This window comes from Pezoporus wallicus, unplaced genomic scaffold (genome assembly GCF_028554395.1).
Source record: "Pezoporus wallicus isolate ANWC-B61680 ecotype Strahan unplaced genomic scaffold, APGP_CSIRO_Pwel_v1 contig_7545, whole genome shotgun sequence".
NCBI classification, from domain to species: Eukaryota; Metazoa; Chordata; class Aves; order Psittaciformes; family Psittacidae; genus Pezoporus; species Pezoporus wallicus.
The window spans coordinates 9,550,614-9,577,087 of NW_026642398.1; the positions used below are offsets into that span (position 1 = coordinate 9,550,614).

The window sequence follows — 26,474 nt, forward strand, 5'->3', positions numbered from 1 at the left end:
CGAGGGCCGCGCGCGGGCGGGCTGCAGCGGTAGAGGCAGGAGGGTGCCCGCTCGGCCATGGTGGTCCTCAGGAGCAGCAGTGCCCGCCCGTCCGGGCCAGTGGCCCGCGATAGCCGGCGCCGCCGCGCCTCTTTCGACCTCTTGGACTCTAGCTCTGAGTTCATCTCCTTGGAGCCCCCCTCCCTCAGCAGCCGCCGCATCTGGACGCGGTCCGGGGCCTCCGCGGTCACCACCAGGGCCGCGGGATCTAGGGGGACCAGGAGGGCCGGCGAGGACGTGAGTAACCGGGTAAGGCTCCGCCTGGTGGGCTGTGGGCCCGGGTAGGTGTTTGCCGGTACCGACCATGAGCCTCTGGGAGCTGTTGGGAGGAGCTGGGGAAGCCGCGTCCCCTCGCGAAAGCACCGGAGGTCGGCGTCATGTGGAGGGAAAAACAGGAGGAGGGGGAATTTAGCGTGAGAGCCCGTAGCTGCGGCCGCTTGTATCACCTATGGCTACGGCTGATTGTGTTCCCTACAGCTACGGCTGACTGTGTTCCCTACAGCTATGGCTCATCGTGTCACACCGGTTGTGTTACCTGCGGCTGGGGCCGGTTGTGTTGCCGTGTGTGCGGAAACAGCTGGTGTCGTCGTCTCCGTACCCGCTCTCCGCAGCCGGCCGGGTCCGTCCCCACCGTTCCTCTGCCCCAGAGGTGTCAGGGGTCTTGGCACGACCGCTGTTCCAGGGAGCGGTGACAGGGCAGGGAGAGCGCCCCGGGCGGCCCTGCCCGGGTGAGCTGCCCATAGTATTGAGGTTTGGCATGTATCTCTGTTGCCTCTGCCTGCGTGTTTGGATATAATTTGTTACCTAAAGAATTGTCTTCGGAAAACCCGCGAGACGGCTGTGCTGTAGTTGTGGCAATGCTCACAGGGAGAGCTCGCTGCTCTGGTGACAAAAATGCATCAAAACCAGCGCTCAACACAGAATACACGGGACCTACAATCGTGTTCCAGTTGGCCTGAAGTGCCCGTGAAATGCTCTTTAGTCAGGGTTCTATCGGTGCTACTTTGGAAGCTTTATAAACAAAGCTTTGGTTAGAGATCAGGACTACTTTAGACTTAATTAAAGCACTTATGTGAGTAACCTGAAGTGGTGAAAACGTTACTTGAGCTTTTGATAATTTTAATCTATCCCAGTGGAAGAGACACATTATGTGATTATGAGGGTTGTGAAGTAGCCCATGCTGTCTGCATCTCCATGTTGCTACTTTAGTAACTGAACCATTTCACTTTAAGAAGTTCATTGGTTTTAATCACAGAATAGTCAGGGTTGGAATGGACCTTAAGATCATCCAGTTCCACCCCCCTGCCATGGGCAGGGACATCTCACACCAAACCATGCCACCCAAGGCTCTGTCCAACCTGGCCTTGAACACTGCCAGGGATGGAGCATTCACAGCTTTCTTGGGCAATCCATTCCAGTGCCTCACTGCCCTCACAGTAAAGAACTTCTTCCTTATATCTAACCTGAACTTCCCCTGCTTAAGTTTAAACCCGTTATTCCTTGTCCTATTGCTATAGGCCCTGATGAGGAGTCCCTCTCCAGCGTCCTTGTAGGCCCCCTGCAGATACTGGAAGGCTGCTGTGAGGTCTCTTTTCCAGTCTGAACAGCCCCAACTTTCTCAGCCTGTCTTCCTATGGGAGGTGCTCCAGTCCTCTGATCATCCTTGCAGCCTTCTCTGGACTTGCTCCAACAGCTCCATGGCCTGTTTATGTTGAGGACACCCGAACTGCACAGTGCTCCAAGTGGGGTCTCATGAGAGCCGAATAGAGGGGCTCTTTCCAAATGGGGCTCTTCTCCTCAGGGTGTCCTGCCTTCCCATAACAAATAAAGGCAGGCCAGATCTAACTTGGAAGAGGTCTGCTCTTTACTGAAGCCCTGCCTCGGAGTGGTGCTTGTAATGGAGTCTTTTTCCTTCCAGCAGAACTCTTGGGAGTTTCAGTTGTGTGGATTCTCATTATTTTCAGTGATACTGAGCTAATAAGGAAGAAACCCTTAGGTCCTAGTTTGGTTTGTTGTTTTTTTTTTTTTTTGACATGGAATCTGCTTAAAGGTCACCACTTTGCTTTTGCAGTCCACCCTAGAAAGGGTTGTCAGAGGCTGCAGGGAATTCAGCTGCCTTTTGCACACGGGCACACAAAGGCTGTGCAGAGCCAGGCAGGTAAAGTGGCTGGCTTGTGCTCTCAGTGTGGAGAAGAAGAATGAGGAAGCTAGCTATAAACTTTTCACTGAAAACCAAAGCAGAATCCTCATTGTGAAACTGTGAGGTTGTTCTTTTGTTTCTTTATTTTCTTCTATCTTTTGTTTTGTTTTGGTTGTGTTTTTTTTCGTTTTGCAGACCTTTCCCATTCTTTGAGGCACATTCTTACCTCATTTGTACGATGGTCAGGCTCTGCTAGAGTGCAGAGACAGACAGAAGTGCCCTAGATGATGAAATGATGATGATACTAATTGCATGTTCAGGTCCTAATGCCTCTTTCCTGTCTTGTTAATGTGCAAGGACTTGGCAGTGGCAGCTCTTGAAGTTTTCTAATACCAGCAAGGGGTTTATCTTTAGTCAGCTTCTTTCACTCATACTAAGGGCCATACAGCCGGAAGTCTGAGGTAAGCCAACATCTGTGGGTTTATTCTCTTCCAAGTTTTCAGTCCCAAGCAGTTCCATGGCAGGTACAAAGTGATCAGTGTCCCATTGAAAGCTGTGTGTCTATAGGTGTATAACCCTGGTGTAAGTCCCTAAGGTGAACAAGATTGCTCTTGTGTGACCTGTATTTGGGGCCCCTTTTGTCTGGGCAAAGTGGAAACTGCTGTTTTTCCAGGCTAAGCCTTCATGACCCATCTGTGTAGGGATCTCAGCATCAGAGTTAACAGCCTTATTGCCTAAGGACCTTTATCTGTTTTGGTAGTACTTCAACACAGAGTTACTTCCTCAGACATTAGAGAGCTGAACAGAGTTTTTGTACCGAGGCTTTTTAGAAACAATTGCCAATTGCTGTCTGTAGGATGAGGAAAGTAATAAAATATGAAATGCTTACAAAAATTGAAATACTTTACAAAACTCTTTAATCCAACTGCCTTATCTTTGCTGTTTAGCCATTTGCTGCTTCTGAGTTTACTTCTTAAGTGTGTGTTTTCAGCCTGGTTGGGTTGATAAGAGTTAGTTACTCTTGCTTCGCTGGCTGCTTCTTGGTGTCTGCCACCTTGCTGACTTGGGATACCTTCCTACAAATGGAGGACGATCACAGTTAGCAATATGCACTGTTACTGCTTTGCCTGTGTCCTAATTTGAGCCAAGATTAAGGTAAAAAATACATACAAAGGGTAGTAAATATCACAGATATTACATGGTGAACATTGCATTAAAAATACATGACAATAGTGAACAAGTGTGTAAGTGCACATAGAAAGATTTCCCTGGTCACTATACCGGGCTTTTCCTAACGTCTGTGCTGACATTCTCAAAGTGTTTGTTTTTCCTTCAGTCTGGCCTTTGGCTCAGAGATTTGTGAAATGTATTACTGCAATCATCTTTTAACTGATGTTAAAACCTTTAAAGTTGCTCCCAAGGAATATTCTCACCAACAGGGAAGGGCTGGTTAGAAATGTGATGCTCCAGGGCAGCCTTGGTTGCAGCAATCATGAGATGGTTGAATTCGAGATCCTCAGGACAGTGAGAAGAGCGTGCAGCAAGCTCACTGCCCTGGACTTCAAGAGAGCAGACTTTGGCCTCTTCAGGAACCTGCTTAGTAAGGTTTCATGGGATACAGCCCTAGAGGGCAGGGAGGCCCAAGACTTAGAGTTTAAGACTTAAAGCAAGCTAAACTTTCCAGAGTCACTCCCAACCTGGGAGTCGAATTTCACAAGTGATCATGTATGTAGAAGTACAGCCTCTGACTTAAAAAGTTGTTCTTACTTGAAACTGTTGTATGTTTGGAGTAGCTGAATCTAGAAGCTCTATGGAGAGTGCAAATGATCCTTCTTCCCTCTCTGGTTGATCAGGGTGAAAACCCATTAGTGGGATAATACACACACATACATAAGTTTATATATGTAATATGGGCCCCTGTGGTAGATGGTGTCGGGCATTCAGTCTGTCTGTACCTGTCCCTGATGCTTGGGTGTCCCCAGGGGCTGGTTGGGTGAGTCCTGCTCCAGCTGCTGGTATTTAGACCCCACATGTGTGCACACATACCTACTGCGTTACTACTATATCCCTCTGTAAATGTTCTCAGACCCTCAATGTAATCAGTAACTGGTTCCAGATGGTGTGGCCTCCCAGTTACCTCAAGTGCAGATGTGTCCCTGGCCTAGACCTTGAAGTGGTCCAAGACTTAGGTACTGTTAGTTGCACTGTAACTCAGAAGAGTTACAGAAAAAACTTGCCTAAATGAGATAAAATTGCCTCCTCAGCTCAACATACGTGGTGTATATAAATGTTATTTCTTTCTCCTGCTAGGAGTATTCCTCGACCAAAATGAAATGTTTCGGTGGACACTGTTTAAGATCAATGAGAAAAAGCATGCCACCCTGTTCGGACTCTAGCTTTGACAAAAGCATGGAGATATTAAGTGAAAATATCAATCGAAGACACTTAACGAGGTACTGTATTTTTGGGTGTTCAATCTCTGTTGAACAGATAGAATGAAAAGTGAAAGCATGTACAGTGAGTCACATCATGATAAATCAGAAGCCTGCAGGGGAATATGGTTATGTTAAAACGAGTGCCGGTATCTTAGAACTAGAATTGCTCTTCGTAGTACAAGTCTTCTGCATCTTTTCCCAGCTCCTTGCTCTCCCTACTTTGGTTGTCAAGGAATATGTGCCCCATTAGAACTTCAGCCTTAGAATGTTTTGGGGTGTCAGTCGCTTAGAACTCGGCGCATAGCAACCGTGTACACAGCAGACTTGGGATCCTTGTGGTCCACAGGCTTTGCTCTGCCTGACTGGGAGCATGAGATCATAAAACAGCTGAAGTTCCCCGGTCTTGAGGGGGAACTTTCTGATGCAGTATGATATGGTAAGATATTAGAAATACTTCCGTGCAGTAATTCTGATACAGTGTCCTCTTTCTTAATGTAGGCAGTTGGCAAAGCAGAAATCAAAACAAAAAAAAGAAGACTATAAAGAAGGTAAGTAGCAGGAATTCTATAGGGTTCCTTTTTAGCCCAGTTTCTGAGGAGGATCGCACTTCATTACTCTGCCTGTTTAACTTGGCCCCAGAAACATCTGAACTCTTAGCCAAAATCAGCCAAAGCTGTGAGGATATCTCGAAGATGGTGAATTTCTGGTGAGTTTTATGCAAAGAGGTAGATCAAACAGTAAAGTTTAAACATAATTAAGTTGGGTGTTGTCACCATGACATTAACTTTTAATTCAGTATTTAAAGAAAAAAATCACTCCACTGCAGATTTTATGTTTACTGGAGCAGTGGTGATAAAGGTAGTGATGCATTTTCTAAATGTCTCAAAATACTTTCTATGTTACCACATTTTAGTCACCAGGACACTGAGGACCAGAGCTGAGGCAAAAGCTGCAGAACATGTCCATGAACAAAATGGAGATTTAGAGGTCCGCCGAAGCTGCAGGCTTCAACAAAGTCGTTACACCACTACAAATCAGTCTGTATTGTTTGACAAACTTATAACAAAGTAAGTGGGTTTTTTTTCCATCATCTCACAAAGCCACTGACATGAAACTTTTTAGCAGCCTTTGTGCTATGGCATACACTGGCTAGGGGCTTTCTCCTTTTGACAACAGAAAAAGGTATTGCTAGTCCTGGCAGCAAGAGCTCAGTGGATTCAGTGGTTAGGCTGAGACCTCCCTACATGCCCCTGTGTATGTGATATGTTGGCACAGCTCGGAAAGGTTTGCAAAGTGTAACAGCAGTAGGGTGTTTTTTTCCAATATCTATAGCCACAGAAAATCGACAGGAAACTTAAATTACAGTTAAGAAAAGAATAAGCAACCTGTTGTCTGAGGAAGGCTGTGAACTAAAAGTGACTTAATGCTATCATGCAGAAGCAGAGCAGCTGAAGAGCTATTGAATACTGCTGTAATTTCTGTTATCTTACTAGGATCTTCAGAATTCTACTTTTTTTACTAAAACAGACTTTTTAAAGGTTTATTTTTACTGTGATCAATGAGAGGGGAAAATAAATGTGGAAACAGAGCTTGTTTGCAAATCCTCAAACGCTTGTTCTTACATCTGCTCTAAACCAGTAAACATTTGAACTAATTTTCAAGTAGTGTTTAAGAACTTGGCTGAGTGTCTGTGCCTCTGCTTTGTGCGTACTGTATTAGAATGTCATACCAATTATGTGTATTCTTGGATATATTTGGGGGTTTATACTTGCCTGTCTTTGCTCTGACATGTCAACTTTTTATGTTAGTACTGCAGAAGCCGTCTTGCAAAAGATGGATGACATGGAGATGCGTAGACGGCGAATGATGGAAGACCTGGGAGTGTTCAGCAACACAAATGTAGATGCTGATTTATTTTACTATTCTTTTGTCTAAGTAGTGTGTTTCACATAGAAAAAACATTTAGTTTGTCATTTTAATTTAACTGAAATAACTCTTCCACAGAATAGTGTGGTCCAAAATAACACTTGGTTTTGCTCTAATTATAATTTAACATCTTGATGTTAGTGGTCATGCTACAAATGGACTCTAAGGGTGGAGGAAATATCTTCCTCAGAAGACATGAAATAGCAGTGGTACCCTGAAATGCATGTCTTATACTGTGCTTTATGAATTGCTTTACGATTTTTGAATGAATGCTGTTTACAAACAGCTGTTTCAGGGCTTGGATCTTAAATCTTACGAAACACTGAATTCATTGATGCTTGATGTGTGTTTGTTCTTTTCCAGCCTTGCCTGTAAGCTTAAGTAGTCTCTGTCCCTAGAGGAACTTGTGCTAAAATTCTATACAGCAATCCTATTTTCTCTGGTTGGTTTTGCTCTATTAAATCAAGTTTTTTCTGCAGTCCATCTGAATGACAGGCACTTAATTTTAAAACCTCTTCATAGCCTTCCTTTATAGATCCGAATTCCTTTGTTTAATGAAACTGGAATTGTCCATAGTACTTTGTACATCATCTCTCAAATGCCCATATGGTTAATTTTTTTGTCTTCTGGAAACTGCTTTTTCCTAGCTTCTGCCAGGTTCTTTGATAATTAATGATTAATTACTGTGATTAATTAATACACATTGGATTTTATATGTAGAAAAGTATTTAACTATCACGTGTACCAAACCCTATTTTGGAGGAGGAATTCTTGATCCTAATCCTGGGTACCAGAATGATGTTCTTATTCTCTTCTCCAGTACCCTAATTTTATCTTTTGTATATATGGAGTACCCTAATAGCATAAAGAGAAACCAAATATGCCCATGTCAGGTTTTCTGCATACTTGTGACTGATCTTTCTTGTTTCTTTTAATTAGGAAAATCTCAGTATATACTCCCGAGGAAAGAAAGAAATCCCGAGAGCTGACAAAAAAATAGCTGATAAGCAAAGGGTTGTTGCAGGTTAGTTCTGGTTTAAATTTTCTCTGCTATGCTCTAGCCAAATCCTTGTCTTAAGCAATTGAGATGACCCGATTTCTCATCAGTTAAAAAGTCCTTATTCTTGACATGACAAGCCATAGTTAGGGATTCTAGGGCTGTGCTGCAGTGAGCTCAGAACAGATATTCAGAGGTAAAAAAATTGGGTGCAACAGGTAGCTGTGGACAAGTGGGAATCAAAAGAAAAGGGTGGTTTTACTCAGAATGAGAAAGAATGACCCCACTACAGCGGGAGCATGTCCATCTGCAGGGTTTTAGTGGTACAGTGAGAATTCTCAGGAATTCAGGTAGGTTACCAGGTGTGTATGGAAAGCTGCTCCCTAGCATGAAGATCATCAGGGGAGAAGATAGTGTGTTTTGCATTCTTATCATCTTTTATGAAAATCCCCTTCAAATTACTTTACAGAAGCTAGTGACATAAACTGTATACATTGGACGTTACTTTTTTGATTGGGGAAGTTCAAACCTATAACTTGCCCATTATTGCTCCAGAGATCTGTGGCAGAGCTAGGACTTGGAGCTACATTACCATGCTTAGTCTTGCCATTCTGGAGTATGAAATACACTTCCCTGAAACACTTTCTCAGAAATTACTTCTTGAAGTAGTGGTTTTCACAGCAGCTGCATCTTGGCTAGGCAAGATGACACAATTGTTGTTACTGAGATTGATGAGCAGTCACCAGCAATTGGAGCAAGGACAGAACAGTATCTGTATCTGTGCTCCTCTGTGCTTTGTAATTGCTGGAATGTGTCTTTGTAAATTGCTCTTCAGGTTTTGCATGTTCTCAGATCTATTGTGTCATTAATATGAAGGTAGTAGTAAAACTGATAGGCATCTGTGTAGTGCGGTTTTAAATATAATTTGCAACAGCATTTAAATGTTTTAATGTTGATGTACAGCAACTTCATCAGATGAAAGTGAAGAGAAAGATGAAGATGGTGAACACACTCGAAAGCGTTATTTCTTTCGACAGAGGAAGACTGTGGAGCGCTACCAAGCGCCGCTGGAAAGTAAGTTATGCAGTTTCTCTTATGAGCTGCTTTCCTGTATATGAGTTTGGTTTTGGTTTGTAATGCAAATCTGTACACACTCAATTTGTATTTCAATTTCTTACCTTCATTCTACAAGTAAATTTTATTAAATGCATGTAGCCTGTGCTCATTGTATTTCTTTGCTATTAAATGACAAAAAAATGACCTGTGTATGCTTGAAAGAATAGTAACTGAACAGACTGGATGATCTTACTCTTGAGGTTTTCATTTCTCCTGTTTGTAGGGGGCGGGGTGGGAGGAGTGGTTCACTTTTATTGTGCACTGATTTAACCCACCCACACCCCTAAATCACTCAAGATTTCCCCTGAAGCTAGACATGGGCAGAACAGGTCACATTTTCTGCTTCTTTCACTGTCCTGCTTCCTGTTCAACTTTTTTGAAGCATTAGTCTAAATTCTTTGCTTTCAACAGAACCAAGACAACGTAAGATGTATTTTCCGGGCCAGTCTTCTCCTGTCAGACAGACATGTTCATTTACAAATGCTCAGTCGCAAGGCTCTTGCTGCAAAAATAATAACAGGTTGGTGATGGTTAGTGATAGTTCTTATTTATCAGTAGTGCTGCCAGTCACATCCCTGAATAATGCTTTCAAGAGGCTTTGGATTGGTACTAATTACAGATGAATAGCATGATTATTGCTGTGGGTCTGAGGGTATAAAGAAAAATACTGGGGCACAGGATACACTTTTTATTAGCTATTAGGTTTGTTTAAAATGCAGGTTTGTGGTCAGTGATAAGGTGATGACGAAGGTTGTGGCTGAGGTTGTGTAACTGTAATTCTTTTATTCTGGAATTGAAGCCAGAATCTTCCTCTGAAAATCTCAAGACTATTTAATCTTGAAGGATACGACTTTCTTTCTTAAAACTGAAGATAACATTGTCAGAGGGGAGAGCCTGTATGGAAGTATTAACAGATCTTTTTGTAATCACTTAGAATATTCTGTTTTTTCTTCAGAATCAGTTGATACTTCTGTACAAAACCACCCTTAAGCAAGAAAAATACTAAATGAAACTATAAATTGCAATAGTCATGACAAGGGAGTTTTGGATCCTGTAAGCAGTTGGAGCATGGAGAATGCCATCTCTTGCTAGATTTGATCACAGTATTTAGCATCCTTGAAAGCAGACGGTTAGGGAAGGAAGCCAAACTTTTAAGTAAGTTTAAAAGGTCTATGTTTCGGAGTGGATACATAATGCAAAGTGAAACTCCATTTGTGTGTGTGAGAGAGACTGAAACAAGTAATTTGTTTATGAAGTTTCTTGGCAAAATAGTTTAACATTTTCCCTTTCCCTAACATTTCTCTGTGACAAGGGAAATCATGTGATGTCCTTTGAAATCATATTTATAAGAAGTACAATGCTTTAGAAACTTAAGAGAACTCTAAGTCAATTCTGAGATAGAATTCGCTTAAATTTTTACATTACTTGATATTACTTTTGATGTTACTTAGATAGAATTCACTTAAATTTTGATATTACTTAGTACTTTAATTTTCTCACTTGTTTAAATGTTTGCAGACGGGAACACGGGGTCCGCAGTGATGGTTCCACATCCTCTTCCTCCTCATCTGATGATGATGAAGAGCATTTTGAGAGGCGTAGGAGGCACAGCCGTAACAGAAATTTAAGAAGGTTAATGAAATTGGAGAATAGGGGTGGGAGGAGTCTGTTAGGTTTTAATCAGTGATTTGATTTCTATGTGGGAATGGGGAGAGGAACACTTTGATGTTAATTTTTAAATAGAAGCTTGTACTGCTCCTGTGCTGCATAGTAGTTTGTTCAGAAAGAAAACCACCATAAGAATATGTAATAAGGAGACAAAATAATGGAGCTTTTGTTACTTAACAAAAGCTCTAGAAAAACTGTTTTAGTAAGAATCTAACAAATAGGTTTTCAGCCTATTTCAGACATGTGTGTCTTGTGGCACACACATCCCAAAATCCCTGGAAAGGACCAGCAATGGTGGGAAGCCTTTAGAATGTTAATCCACATGGAAATAAGTATCCCTATAGGCTGTAACTTTTTGAATGTAGTAGCAAAAAGTCTTTGAAAGGTGTCAGTGTGTTCTGTGGGGAGGTTCTTCCATCACACAATTCAAGGTCAGTTCACATACTCCACATAGAAGAAGTTATTCTCTAAGCTTGCATTCATAGACCTACCATGTTGGCTGGCATGGGTATTCCTAAGTACTAAGAGTTGGTAAAATTATTAACTGTTTCATCTCTGGAGTGATCATTTTCCTTTAGTTATCCATGTACATGAAATGTAAAACAATTTACACAAATATTTAACTATTTAGGAAGTTTATGCTCATTTACAAAGTCTTCTGCATTCACTTGCCATCATTCTAAAAGCAGAAATCTTCTGGCTGCATCTGAAGTTAGAAAGCACTTTTTTTTTCCTCCTTCATTCCAATAAGGTGTCTGCCACTAAACTTCCGGCCAGATGAGCTAAAGGGCATTCGCAAGGATCGAATGAAAATTGGAGCAAGTTTGGCTGATGTTGATCCAATGCAAATCGATTGTTCAGTAAGTATTGCTGGGTCATGGTGTCAGTGAGAGGTTTCCAGCAGGCCCTCTACAATTGGATTGGATTTCAGTATTCTATCAAGCAATTTGAAAGTTGCCCCAAACACTTCCTTTCTGCTGACATAAAATCAATGATGGACTCTTACGGGGGCTGTAGCTTTCTTTAACATATCAAATGTGTTGTGTTGAATTTAGGTACGATTTGATGCTGTGGGTGGTCTTTCTGACCACATTTCATCTTTAAAAGAGATGGTCGTTTTTCCATTGCTGTACCCAGAATTCTTTGAGAGATTCAAGATCCAGCCTCCAAGGTAACAAACATTGTTCAAAACAATAGATTCTAGTTCACCTATTTTGGGGAGAATATTCAACTGCGCTATCTTCCATGCTTAGAATTTTCAACAGTGATGATGGGGGTTCCTTAGCAGTAGTAAAAAGTAATCTCTTAACAATGGATAGAATCCAGAATGTCTGTAGGTTCAGGGATTTACTTTGTGGTGAGAATGTATCTAGAAGTGTCTTGCCTTGAAAAATTGTTGAGGCTGTATCTGCCTGGGAATTCAGAATAGGCACCCAGCTTTGGACCTCCTCCTTGTTTATCATCAGCAATGGGAGACCAAATCCAGTAACTTCAAAGCTTTTTAAGGGAGAGTTAAATGCTTTACTGTCAGACCTTGCCTTCTGTGAAAATGAGAATGGATATTCAATGTAGCACTGGAAAATGAACCTGTGATTCATAAATTAGCCCAGTCTCAGAATCTGTGAAGTCTGTTCTTGCTTGGCTCAGTTGTGCTGTAACCACCCCTATTAGTTTGTCACCAGTTTTGGAAGTGTCCTTCTGGGATATTAGGATCTTTTCTTGAGGTTTTGTGCATATGCATTATCCTCTTTGTTTCATTTGCTGCCTTGTTGAATTGTGTAGGATCACAAGACTTCAGGTGTTACTGCTATCTTTGTGGCTTGTTTAGGAGAGAAGAGTCGTGTGTTTTAGGGATGGGGGTTGTAATACCGTTTTATTGTAATGATGTTTTCTTACAAAAATCTTCTTTTTGTGAATCTTTTATGGGGTTTTGTTTGTTTTAATTGCAGAGGCTGTCTGTTCTATGGTCCACCAGGGACTGGAAAGACACTGGTTGCTCGTGCACTTGCTAATGAATGTAGCCAAGGTGACAGGAGAATAGCCTTCTTTATGAGAAAAGGTGCTGACTGCCTGAGTAAATGGGTGGGGGAGTCTGAACGACAGCTTCGCTTATTATTTGATCAGGTGAGGTTGAAACATGCCCTGTGTTCTGTCCGAGTGGTAATGGTAATTTTCTGCTGTCAATGCTTGTAAGGACTCAGTCTTTCTCATGTTTTGTCAGCTCCTTCCACTGAAACGGGACTGAGTTCCATTATTTCTGTGGGTTTTTTTATGGGTTTGAAATATTGAGATTTATTGGGAAAGATGAAACAAATGAGAGTACCTCACACAGCAACCCCCTCAAACTGCAAACAGTCACCAAAAAAAGGTTTCAAAAGGCGAGAGATGGTGGCTTTAGATCAGAGGGAAACAGATGCAGGGTAAAAGTATGGCCATTTAAATTCACAGTGGAAGCTTGCTTCCAGAACCTATAATTGAATTGAGTCCCTGCACTGTTCTTGGTAGTTGTCAAAGAGCTGTAGAAACTACTGGTGGGATTTGTTTCCTGTCACCCATCTCGGTGGCTGACATAAGCCGCTGTCTTCTGTTAATCATGCCACTTACTCCATTAGCTTAATCTTTAAAGATCCCTGGTGCTAGTATGAAAAGCCCAGTTCCAGTGACTTTTCCAGCCATAACGTTTTTCATGCTTTTTCTCCTTACAAGAGTGCTGGTTTACTTATGTCAGTATTCCTGTGTTTGCATTCTAGGCCTACCAGATGCGTCCTTCAATTATTTTCTTTGATGAGATAGATGGTCTTGCTCCTGTGAGGTCCAGCAAACAAGACCAAATTCATAGGTAGTGCATTTTTTGTGCCTTCATAGAAGTTTCTTGAACTTTTTACAAAGAAGACCACAACCTATTTAAGTTTGTGACACATAGATTTATTCTAGAAACTAGATACTCAGAGCACTAATATGTCAGGTCATTTTTAAACAGTAATAGAAAACACTTTGTGAAGCTTGGTATCAGCACAAGGTCTGTGTTACCTTATCTGTTTATGTCTTAAAATGAGCCTTTCACTAATCAGCATCTCTTCAGCTAAAGCTTGCCCTTTTTGAGCGCTTGTTGGATAAGGGCATGTGGAATATAAGAGAAGTTACTAAACCAGTGAATGAAAATTGTATTTTTCTGTTAGCTCTATTGTGTCGACACTTCTGGCACTTATGGATGGCTTAGACAGCAGAGGAGAGGTTGTGGTGATTGGAGCCACCAACAGATTGGATTCTATAGATCCAGCTTTACGAAGACCTGGACGCTTTGATCGGGAGTTCCTCTTCAACTTGCCAAATAAAGAGGTCAGAACTTCAACTCAGCCTTACTGCTAATGTGGCAAAGTCCATCTTTGTAACACCACCTCCTAACAGTGGAGTTAAAGTCAAAATCAGTGTTGTACAACTCAGACAAAAGAGGGGGATGCTTGGAGAGACTGCCTTGTATTGTGGTGGGCAGATTTGATACTGGATATCTATGAATAAGGTGATTTCAAGTAGTTACCTCTATCATGAGTTTTCGTTTCACTCTGGCCAGTCAAGACAATGGGATGCTGCTATTCGCTGGAAAGATAACAAAGAATTAATGCATGAATTAGTTATAGATCACTGCTGTTGCATCTTGAAAATGTAAGAAATGATGTGCACAAAAAGTGCATTTTTGCTAATCTCTGTATGAGGAAATACTTAAATGAAAGTCCTGCTGAGATCAGAGATAAAGATAGGCAATGGTTGTCATTCTCTGGATCAGTGACAGTAGTTTGAGTCCTAAATATTGTTCTTCTTTGTAGTAATTGTGACAACTTGAAACATAGTGCTAGGACTGTTTTCCTTGAGTAAAGTGGCAGAAAAGCAAATCTGATGAACTAATGAGACTGTCAGCATGAAATTGTGCAGAGTTTTGAGAGAATTCTCTTTGATGAAACATTCTGTTTGCAGATAAAGGTTGGGGTTTTTTACTACTTTTTTTTCCTCAGGATCATTAGATCTTATACTTGTGGAAACCTCGTTTTCAGGGAAGCTACAAATGTCTTTTTTGGGGGGCCTGCACTGAAACAAGAATTTAATGTGACAGGTTAAGAATTATTAAATGTCCTGCTTGAAAAAGCAAAGAGCACATGAACTGAACTTTAAAATACCTGAAGAGCAGCAGAGAAGTATCTGCACTAATGTAAGGGGTTCTGGGGTTTTGTGGTGGTTGGTTTGGCTTTTGTTTTGTTTGTGGGGTTTTTTATACAAGTAAACTTAGGATGCAACTAAAATGCAACCCTTTTTGTTTCCAGGCCAGAAAAGAGATTTTCAAGATTCACACACGAGACTGGACTCCTAGGCCACTGGACACATTTCTTGAACAGCTGGCTGAAAAATGTACTGGTAGGTTTGAAAACCAAGTGAGTTACTGCGTGTGACTGAGTCCTGAGAAATCTGAGCTTGTACCAGGCAGTACCTGAGCTCTTGTGCCTTGCTGCTAAGCAAGGCAGTGAGGCAGCTCCACACCTTGGGAGCAAGCAAAGGCAGGTGCTGCCTTTTTTGTAAGTTTTTTTGTGTCTCTCAGAACATTGACTGGGTTTGGGAGATATTCCTCAGGAGCAAAGTCTTGGCTGTTTCATAAGCACAGGATATCAGTCATGTAATATCTTCTCTGCAATGCAGTAACTCTTTAAATTCTCTCCTAACATGTTAATTTTTGGCTGCCTACAAAGTCTTCCAGTTGTTGCACTTTAGAAACCTTTGCCTTGACTTTTGTTTTGCCTGAAACTGACATAACATTTGATTCTTCTTTTGTTCATTAGGATACTGTGGTGCTGATATTAAATCCTTATGTGCTGAAGCTGCGCTCTGTGCTTTGCGCCGCCGCTATCCTCAGATATACAAAAGTAGTGAGAAACTGCAGTTAGATATTGCTTCTATTAAGATAACAGCAAAGGATTTTGTCATGGCTATGCAGAAGACTGTTCCAGCTTCACAGAGGGCTGTGGCTTCACCTGGGCGAGCACTGTCACCTATTGTAAAACCACTGTTTGAAAACACACTAGAAAGACTTTTACAAGCCTTGCAGAGAGTATTTCCCCATGCAGAGCTTGCACTAAAGGACCAACAGCAAGGTATATCGAGAACATCCACTTTGGTAAAATTCTGCCAAAGCAGAAACTGCTGATTTGTGCCATCAACCTCTCGGCTGTGATGGCAGTAGAATTTTAGAACAGACACGTGCATGGTGCTGGGTGGGAGCCGTGAATGACTCTCGGTACACAGTGGAGAACTATATGTTCCCTACTAGAGCACTCCACTTCGGACAGCAGCCAACATGTTTATCATTTGTAGAGTTGGATCTAAGGTTTAATGTATGAGGCACCTCTTTCAAGAGAAATGTTTCGGTGGGGGGGAGAAGGCTTTTTTGCAGAAATGCTTCTAATTCTGGTCTGAAGCATGTCAGTATCACAATACAAGTGGTTTAAGCTAAATACTGCTTTCGCTGTCATAACTTTTAACCATCACCTTTTAATTGATATGTCCATGGATCACACTGCTCACTTGCATGTGAGATCAGAATGTTTTAGTGGTGTGTACTTGGGGTTTGGCTTGCATAACATACGTGAGTTCACACTCCTGACTGCATCGGCTGTGATCATAGAATCATAGAATGGTTTGGGTTGGAAAGGACCTTAATATCATACAGTTCCAACCCCCCTGCCATGGGCAGGGACACCTCACACTAAACCATGTCACCCAAGGCTCTGTCCAACTTGGCCTTGAACACTGCCAGGGATGGAGCATTCACAACTTCCCTGGGCAACCCATTCCAGTGCCTCACCACCCTCACAGTAAAGAACTTCATCATTATATCCAATCTAAACTTCCCCTGTTTCAGTTTAAACCCATTACCCCTTGTCCTATCGCTACAGTCCTTGATCAGGATTAGTCTGTTGGTGAGAACAAGTAAATCGATGAAGTCATTCCAATCCTGATTAATGGAGATCCATTAATAATTTATTATGCTAATCTATGCAGAATATCCATCCTACCAGTATTACTCCCAGTGGAGCTGGTAGATCGTTTGCAGTGTTAAAACAGAGACAGAAACCCACTATCAAAACAAAAGCAGAGAGGCTAGGGGATGGGTAGTTGCATCCTGTTTCTGTTGTCCACCTTCCATTATCTTCTTTAGGAATCTTTGAGGAGCCTTATATAGGAGATGTTGGTCTGTATGTTCTGACTTGCTAGTCCTAGACAAATGGAAGTCTGTGGCCATGGCATTCACTTCATTTCCCCATGTCCAGCTCCAGAAAGAATCCTTGTTGAGGTTTTCATGTGTTTAGGAACTACAGAGGTTGTTCCTAATCCTCTCTGTTCTAAGGGAAAAGCCTCCAAGTTTTCACCAATGCAGAGAGAATATCTTACGCAAATCATGGGACATGGGACAGCTTTGTACAAGACCTGTGTAATCTCCTTAGATCTGTGGTAGAATGAGCTCTACAGAAAATAGCAGTGAGTGCCCTTAAATGCAGAAATACAAGATAAGTGGTTTCCAGTGCTGATTTAGAAGCTCTATTAATGTAAGAGCAAGCTACAGCCTATTCAGGAAAGTTAACAAACCTCTCTTGTCTTTCAGACAGTTTAAATCCCGCTTTAAGAAATGATGTGATTGACAGTGATGAAGAATCACCACTGATCTTTGAAGATAATCCAACTCAGAAAACACCTGGTAGTCAACCGGAAAAATTCCTCAACTTTGGCAGGTAGATGTTTGTTCCCTTTATGTTTATATTGTCAATATGGCTGGATCTGGAAACAGTTCCGGTGTGAGGGTGGTAGATGAAGCATTTTGCTGCCATAACCCATCACAGTGAATGTTCCTGCCCTCTTTTCCCAAGTCAAAAATGGTCCACAGACTCTGGGAGTGTGTTAATTTAATCCATCGTATTGCTTGAAAGACTCAAGACTGAAGAACTGGGCTGTCTGTCCCTCTAGATAAAAGCCATCTATGGATTTGTGTAGCCATCTTTTGCCTTTCTGCCTTCCAAGATTGTTAAACCCGTAGCAAATTATGTAGCAGGAACGAAACTGAGAAATGGTTTGTTAAAACACTATGAGGAGAACTTACACAATGGCTGCAGTTTGTACCTTTACTCTGCTAAGCTTTTGTGAACCTTTTGATAGCTTAATGTGAAAGTCATATAAGTCAACAGTTGCAAAATAGATTGATTTCATCCTTGTTGGGTCAGTTATTTTTGTCACTTTCTTAACATTCATCACTTCATTTCTTTGTTTTTTTTCCTTGCTGTTCTAGAAATGTTTATTACCAGCCAACATCTTGTAGGCCACGGTTCTTACTAGTGGGAGAGCCAGGATACGGGCAAACTTCTCATTTGGCACCTGCAGTAATACACGCCCTGGAGAAGTTTCCAGCTTATACACTAGACCTATGTATGTTGTCGGCAAGCAGCACCTCACCAGAAGAAACATGTGCACAGGTGTCTCTTTTTTCCCCTCTTTAATCTCATAGCATTCATGAACTGTTTCTAAACTCTTAAAGTAAGCCAAATTCACTGTTGGTGGAGGCAGCCTGGTTTGAATGTGCTCTTACATTTACTTCCATCTGAAAAATGCGCTTTTCTTCCAGATCAGATGATATCAAATAAGTTTATTATATGTGGTCGTATTTTCCATTCCGAATTAGTGAGGATGTTGTAGCAGCTCGGGAAGATGGGAGGTGCTGCAAATAAACCCCTCTCTATGGCAAGAAATGCTGCTGGTCTCAGTGGGATCCAGGAAGTTGTTTCCATTGCCTCACAAGAACCTGTGCTCCCAGTAGATGGCTCTGCATCAGCCTGACTGCGTGTCAAGCACTTGTAGCTGCTTTTTTTGTTAGACTTAAAGGGCAGTGGAGGTTTTGGGGGCAAAAGAAGCATTACTCTTTTTTTTCATAGGCAGCTTCTAGTGCTGCAAGGTATGCAGTCAAAGTATTAAAATTCACTGACATTTGTACACAGGTGTATATCTCTTCACTAGGAAAATTAAATATAAGCAGATACTGATAATATTGATATTCTGAATATTGATCATCTGGATATCTGAATAGTGATAATCTGAAAGGGTGCATGGAGGAATTTGTCATGTGAAAGGACTGTTCCCACTTCCCTCACACGGTAGATGCATGTTGTCTTCTGTGATTGAGGTACAATCCGTAGGCAATGGCTTGTGGTCTTCCAACACACGTAATCTGGTCTCATGCATTGTTGTTTATTGGCCCGTGGTTTAGCTTTCTTATCCAAGCTTTCATTTTGCCAGTTGATGCGAGAAGCTCAGAGAACGGCACCCAGTATAATTTATATCCCACATATCCATTCGTGGTGGGAAACTGTTGGAGCTACACTGAAAGCTACTTTTACAACACTACTGGAGAACATTCCAACATTAGCTCCAGTTCTGCTGCTTGCAACATCTGATGTGCGTCACGCGGATCTCCCAAAAGAGGTATTTCTGGCCACCCTTTTCTGAACGTTTTTTGTTCAATTTCTTGCTTATAAATAAATCCTTTAAGCATTGGAGTTCTGTGGACTCTGAAGGAAATTCACACTTATTCCTCGGGCATCCAAACCAGGTCTCTTAAAATCTGCTTAGACTAAACACTGCTGAAAGCATTTGTTTAAAGTGGTTTTGGAATAAAGAGACTGACTTTGACCCAACTTTTTCTCCCTTCTCTCACACTCATGCTTATTAGACATACGTATAACTTCAGACAATAAATTCCAGTGACTACAAGATGGTTGGGTATGTACTTAGTCAAGAATATACAGTGCTTGAAATGGAAATGTGGAAAGGAAGTTTGACAGAGTAGAAAGAGAATTTTCATCTTCTCTTTAAGTCACCTGGAAATCAGTTGTTGTATTCCTTAACAAAATTCTGTAAGAGGACATGCTGCGCTTTTTGGACATCTGCGAGTGCATGAAAGGAAGGTGTTCAACATGTGAATGTGCTGCTGTGATTATTTTGCCTCATTTCCTTGGGGAGAGGAACACCTAGATGTGTTTTATCATCAAATGCTTTGAAAGGGCTTCACTTTATACACAGCTTTTTATGCTGTTTATAAGTCCTTTCTAAAAGAAGGATTGAAATTCCTTCTGTGCCTTTTGGGAGCAGAGATTACAAAAATGGAGTAGACCTTGGAAGAATGCAACTTCAGACACCTCATTTTAACTAATTAAAGTCGTAAAAGAAACTCCAACCAAACCTCCATCCCTTTACTAAAAGCCTGCCTGTTCCTTCTAGAGCTGCCTTAAAGGTTTAAACTAACGGACAGCAAGGAGGCCAATACGAAATGGAGAGTCCTGGAGGTAGTGCTGAATGTCACCACTTCATCAGTGTACCAGATGGTGTTTTCATTGAGCTGCAACTCCAGAGGTGTTCCTCAAAGAAGATGTTTTTAGTTGCTGTGCTAACCTGTGAAAATCTGGCCTTTCAGGGCCAAGTGGTTGACTTTTCAGTTTGCCTTATAGAATCACAGAACAGTTAGGGTGGGAAAGGACCTTAAGATCATCTAGTTCCAACTCCTCTGCCATGGGCAGGGACACCTCACATTAAACCATGTCACTCAAGGCTCAGTACAACCTGGCCTTGAACACCGCCAGAGATGGAACATTCACAGCTTCCCTGGACAACCCATTCCAGTGCCTCACCACCCTTACAGTAAAGAATTTCTTCCTTATCTAGCTAGGTCTAGGTGATTATCTAGTCTAGGTGATTATCTAGCTTCATTTAAACAGGTACTCATCTTTTTAGAGTAGAACGTGCATTTGTGTGGCCTTATATCTAAAATATCTTTTCTTCATATGCTTTAGATCAAAGACTTATTTAATGACAACCATGAAGAAGTTTTCAAAATCCACTTGCCTAATAGGGAAGAAAGAGGAATGTTTTTTCAGGACTTAATTGTAAATCAAGTTGCTAAACCTCCTGCACCCAAACCCAGCGCAGGTGAGAGTATTCTGCGTACAAACTTTGCTACCTAAATTCGTAGCTGTACAGTAGTTACTTTGGTGGTAATTTTCTCTGAGTAATTTTTCATCTGCTTGTATCAGAGTACCATAAATTGACTGAAACTTTACTATTCATTTAAGCTTGGCGTCCATTGGAAGAACTGCCTGTAGCACCACCACCTAAGCCTCGACAATTGACAGAGGAGGAAAGAAGGCAGCTGGAGGAGCAGGAGGAGGATACATTGCGTGAACTCAGGATTTTCCTAAGGGATGTGACTCATAGACTTGTCATTGACAGACGCTTCAGAGTATTTTCAAAGCCTGTTGACCCAGAGGAGGTAAATTAGATATACTTCCAAGCCAGCTGTAGTCTTAATAGAGCTTTGTGTTTCAGCAAATTCCTGTTCTACTGACTTCTCTTTCCCTTTACTTCTACTTGGTTTGTATTATTCAAATCGTGGAAACACAGATGTCCTCATCTGAACTAGTTGTTAGGCTCCTTTTATGGTCTGAGTAAAGAAATCTGCACCCCTGGGTCCAGTTAGCTCATTCTAAAGCAGATGCTTAAGACAGATGCTTGAAAGGTGCAATTCTTGCAAGCTTTTTCTTGCTGCCAACAGCAAAGAGAATATTGGGTGACTTCTGTGAGAGTTTTCTTTCCTGTGGGGAAGTCTGGGTGTCTGTTCCTTTCTCTGCCCACACATGCTTCTTCCCTCCCTGCTTCATTTTTTCCCTCTACTGGTCTGTCTCTTTGAAGCCAGTCAAAATAACCCTTCCATTTTCAAGGAACTAACTGTTAAATGTAAACTGAAACTATCTGGTTAAATGCATCTTTGTATGCGTCGTAAATATTTGGGGGTTTTAAGAAGTCCTCTATTCGGCTTCATTAAAATCATTAATTTGGGGAGACACTGTGTTAAATGTGAGCATATATGTTTCATTTGTAGGTACCTGATTATAGCACAGTTATCAAACACCCCATGGACCTTTCAACAGTTCTGTCCAAGATTGACTTAAACCAGTACCTAACTGCAAGAGACTTTCTAAAAGACATTGATCTAATCTGTAGCAACGCCTTAGAATACAACCCAGATAAAGAGCCTGGAGGTGAGGATGTGTTTTTATCCCTAATTTGGAAAAAGTTAAAACGTATAAATTGATGAATGTCACCTGTGGCCAGCAGAGATGGGATTAGATCATTTGAAACATCCACAGAGCAGCATTGCTTGCCAGGTTGTAAATGTAGCGTTAAAATACTTGGATGTGGAATTGTCACAGAAGAGTTAATCAGTAACTCTTTTGCTTTAATAATGAACTTTTATGTTGTTATGCTGAAAATATTCTCTGAGAGAACCCTTCAGAAGCTACCTATGAGAAGAGCAAAATCTTTCTGTCTTAGTAATCGAAATGGAGGATGTATTTGGCTGGTAAAAAATGCTCAGTTCTGACTGTTGAAATTTCAGATCGTCTCATTAGGCACAGAGCTTGTATTCTGAGGGACACTGCATATTCCATAGTGAGGGAAGAAATGGATAAAGATTTTGAACGATGCTGTGAAGAAATACAAGAATCTCGTAAGGAAAGAGGTATGGGTTTTGACACTAAGGGTTTTTAAGACTAGTCTCTGTAACCAACAGTGCACAACACAATTCTTTGTCATCTCTTCTCTATTGCAAGGTTGTAGCTCTTCAAAGTATGCTCCATCTTACTACCATGTAATGCCAAAGCAGAACTCTGTTGCTGAGAGTAAGGGAACGGACCCGAATTGTAGTGATAAACTGAAGGTGCCAGCAGAGCCTGTAGGCTTCAGTACACCCTACTCTAAAGGCAAGTTGTATTTTATTCACGCTTCCTTAGAGAAGGTGCTAATGCTACTGCTACCTTCTCTGTTCTTGGGACTCAGCAGGTTTCTGTGATGTCTGGTTCTTCATGCCAAAGGCATTGCATTTTTCAGTTTGCTCCCCTGTATGAGATAAATGCATTCATTCAATACGGTTATGAAGTTCAAGTGCAGTGGTTGGTTTACATTGTAAGACTGTGGCCTTTGTTGCCCACTGATGTTTAATGGCTCTTAAATGTTGAAGTCTCTTGAAGTCAGAAATGTTGTATGTGGCAGTTTCTGAATCCCCAATGACTTTTCAGTTATACGAAACAGTATTTTTCCATTCCCTGCCCTCAGGTGCTAAACTGTATGCCACCTCTTACTGTAATTCCCAATTGATGTGGGAAAAGGGAAAAACCAGGGGAGCAATACTAGCTCTGCAAAGGAAGAATCATTATTTCCTCACTTTTCCTGTGAAAGGAACATAGAATCATAGAATGGTTTGGGTTGGAAAGGGCCTTAAGATCATCTAGTTCCAACCCCCTGCCATGGGCAGGGATACCCCACACTAGACCATGTCGCCCAAGGCTCTGTCCAAGAAACAAAGTGGCTTGAGCCTCATTCAGTTAAAGTGCATGACATGGTGTGAGGTTTGCTGGTCTCACTGGCATGACTGAGGATTTTGCCAGCAGCTTCACCCATCAGCTCTGTGTATGCAAAGAATGGTGGGTTTTCTGGAAGACAGAAACGGGAAGTTTGTTTTACATGAGCTTACTGGAATCTGCATTAGAACAGATTTGAAGGGCTTGTCTCCAAATGCTTTGCTTTTCTGTGCATCCATATCTGTTCCATCCTAAGATGGCAACTTGATCTAATAACCTTGCTTTGCAGCAATACTTTTTATCCAAAGTAAGAATTTGCTGCTCTTAAGATCTTGAAGCTGATGGTTTTGTGAATGAAATACTGTAGCTGCCTTTTTAAAATCTAACAGCAAATGTGCAGCTCTTCAGTCTCTAAACAGATGTGGGAGAGAGAGAATGGTACTTGAGTTCCTTTGGTCATTTTCCTTGAAAGTCACGTATGATCAGGATGCTGGATTTAGAAGGAAAAAACTTTTGGGCATGCTTTGGGTTACGTTTCCTGTTTTCTTTTTGTAGATATGGAAAACAGAAAACGCAAAAAGAAGAAAGTGCATTCGAATATCACAAACAAGAGGATGAGTTTTCAGTTCAATAAAGAGAATAAAGTTCCAGAAGAGCAAAATGAAGTAGAGAGTGATGAGGAGTTAGAAACGGGAAGACCTGGTTCTACCACAGATCACAATGAAGGGGAGTCCACACAGGATTCTTTAATGGAAGAGAATGAAAATGTCCTGCAGGAACGACACAAAAATGCGAATGAAAATACAGCTGGTTCAACAGGTAATTTAGCTCTTTTTTTTCTCCCTGAGGAGGATTACACAATTGTTTAGCTTTCAGCCTCCTTCAGTTCCATTCTGTTAGTTCTGTTGTATCTCTAAAGTTAACATGCAGAATGGTGCTGCCCTTCTAGCTCTGCCAGCCAAGCTCCCCTTCTGCTGCAGCTGCTGGGGTTTTGATTCTGAAGTCTGTTATTCAAAAACTTGACAAACAGCTGCTGACTTTCTTTTATTATATGAGTATCACAATGGGAGATGTGTTTCCTAATACCACGCAGCGCTGTGATGGAAACAGGATGGTATCTTTTTTGCCCTGTTTTTACCCTGCCTTTTTCTCCAGTGCTTTTTTTGAGTGTCTGTTTCCAATTTTGATGGAGCAGTGACTTCTGCCAGGAAGAAAGTAAAAGTCAATTATTTCTCAGTGGAAAAAATGGTAACAGTCCTGTGTCTGTCCTTGCAGAGAGAGGCTGTATTCCAGGTAGAGGATACTTCACTAATACTGTATTCCAGATAAACAGAAATCCTGACTAAAGGAATCTGTCATTGCAGATGTGTGGGTGCCCCGTGTAGTTTGTGTGAGGCACTCTGGTGGAGAAGAGCAAGTGGCGATGGGTGTTGAAAAAGCGATGGAAATTCCCACGCAGCCAGTGGTTGTGGATTACTTTGAACTCAAAGTAAGTCTAATTTTACTTATTAATACTGAAGTAGCTACATGTGCAGTTGTAACTGAAGTCAGTTGTTAACTGATGCACATTAAAACAATTTATGGGAAGGATACATAATTTGTGAAATAATTCAGCCTGTGATGGACCATGACTGTCAAGTTTCCACGCCAGGTGTAGACTGCTCTTCTTGCTTTTGGTGAACTAAGTTTTAGGAGACTGGGTTCTCTTCCTGACTTTTAATTTAAAGGGGCTTGTTGAATTGTAAAATAGCCGCCTGACAACCTACTAGTACTGTTGGTTATTAATGTATTAACAGTTTTTATGATGGATTTGGGAGTTTTGCTTTGGTATTTGCATGTCCTCAAAAGGACCTTCATTTCTAACAGTGATCAACTTAACCCTGAAGTTGACATAAAGCTTATCATGACAAGGGGGAATGGCTTTCTACTGAAAGAGGGTAGATTTAGATTAGATATGAGGAAGAAAATCTTCCCTGTGAGTGTGGTGAGGCACTGGCACAGGTTGCCCAGAAAAGCTGTGGCTGCCCCATCCCCAGCAGTGTTCGAGGCTGCAGTCATGTATGTGGCAGCAATTGGAAATAGTTTCACAGGGGATTGTCATGGAGCCAATAAGTTGAGGCTGAATGATAATTGTTGTTCCAACTCAAAGCTCTACCAGCAGTAACTCCATATTCAGGATGGCACAGCTGTATCTAAAAGATCTGCAGCCTGGCTTCCAAATATCCAGTTACTGCACCCTTGCATGGCAGCCACAGCTTCTCTGATGGAAAGCAATAGTGGCTTAGCAGTCGCTGCTGCTCTGTAACCAAGTGGGTTGTGTCATTCCCTGCTGTTCTGGAAGCAGTTGATTTGGAATGAAGATCATTGATTAGTAATAAGATGCTGTCTGAAAATTAAACTTTCCTTTTCTGTGAAGTATGAAAAATTAACTCACTTTCTCCAGTTAAAGCTTCTGAGGTACTGAATCCCGTCTCTGAAGTGTCACTTGTATTTTATTTTACAGTAGAAAAAGTAGGATGTCACTTCTGTAGTTACTGTTTATCTTCCAAAAACATGGAAAACCCTGTTCAAAGGATCTCACACTAGAAGTCTAAACTTGTATTTCCCTCATTCTTTTTTTTCAGCAACTGTTGCATTTTGTCACCTTGATAACTAAGAAGTTCACCATTCTGCAGCTGGAAAAACTCTACGCAGTTATCAGTCAGTGCATTTACCAGCATCGAGAAGACTATGACAAAACTGAATTAGTGAAGGTGAATTGGTTTGTGTCTTCTGGCACTTCCTATCACTGTCATGTTATATTTGGCATAATCATTGGCCCTTTTAGTAGGGAAAGCCTTGAACTTGAAGGTCCACCCTGGCAAAGTAGTTCACCTCAGTCTGTCAACAGCTCTTCTCCAGACGCTTTCTAGGGCTGTGGGCTATGGAAGGAGGGTGCTTTTCTCAGTCTGTGGCTCCCTCTTTCTCCCCTTGCAGGCAGTCAAACATGGCAATACTTTGTAGTCATGCCATTCTTGAAAAGACAGGAAGTGTGAGACATAACAGGAGCGCGAGGCTTTTCTCTCATCTCACCATAATCTCTTTTTAACTAGCAGGGCTTGAGCATCCTTCGTTTGACATATGGGGAGATTCCTGCCTGTGACCATTTAATGATAGTGGTCAGATTTCCTGACTGAGACAATTTCTGAGTTGTCAGAACTCAGGAAAAATCTTCCAGAAGCTCCCATGGTCCCAGCCAGGGATTCCCAGTATTGACTCAGTTTGAATAAGCTGGATGTTCGGATACAGACTCATACAGCCCCTCTTGCCTACGTGATTTTTGGATGTGAAAGGATGCATTTGAAGCTAGTGGGAATAGCAAGGTGTTGGGATAGTGGTAGCATGTGGATTTGTTAAATATAACAAACTCCTACTGTATGTGCACATTATTTATTCTTTCTTACAAACAAATAAACAAGGTTCTCCTGGATTTTATTCATGCTAACTGCTAGTTTTTCTTCTTTTCTCTTTAGGAAATGAAAAAAGAGATTGCAGCCTTCACGTACTCCAAGTGAGTCTTGATTTTGGACTAAATGACTTCTTGCTCTCTTTCCTTTTCACTGCAAAATTCATTAAAGATAACTTCCACATATATATTTATATAAAGATATATTTCTTTAAGATAAAGAAAGCTCAAATAAAGTCCTCTAATTGCTTTTATCTTTTTGTCCTGTCAG

The 26,474-nt window shown here is 41.4% G+C and overlaps 1 protein-coding gene across 1 annotated transcript; it reads left to right on the forward strand.

Annotated features, from left to right (window-relative positions):
- Positions 1-57: 57 nt before the first annotated feature.
- Positions 58-26,345, forward strand: ATAD2 (ATPase family AAA domain containing 2). The gene is made up of 28 exons (XM_057429819.1): positions 58-288; positions 4,490-4,632; positions 5,113-5,162; positions 5,528-5,681; positions 6,423-6,513; positions 7,480-7,564; positions 8,501-8,611; positions 9,065-9,173; positions 10,172-10,285; positions 11,073-11,181; positions 11,377-11,492; positions 12,271-12,445; positions 13,072-13,160; positions 13,501-13,660; positions 14,638-14,728; positions 15,148-15,459; positions 16,968-17,094; positions 17,646-17,829; positions 18,647-18,832; positions 20,197-20,332; positions 20,476-20,672; positions 21,282-21,441; positions 21,798-21,920; positions 22,012-22,161; positions 23,314-23,577; positions 24,123-24,247; positions 25,383-25,511; positions 26,271-26,345. Exons 1-28 carry the CDS (start codon positions 58-60, stop codon positions 26,310-26,312), a joined length of 3,963 nt encoding a protein of 1,320 aa, XP_057285802.1. The 3' UTR covers positions 26,313-26,345.
- Positions 26,346-26,474: the final 129 nt, after the last annotated feature.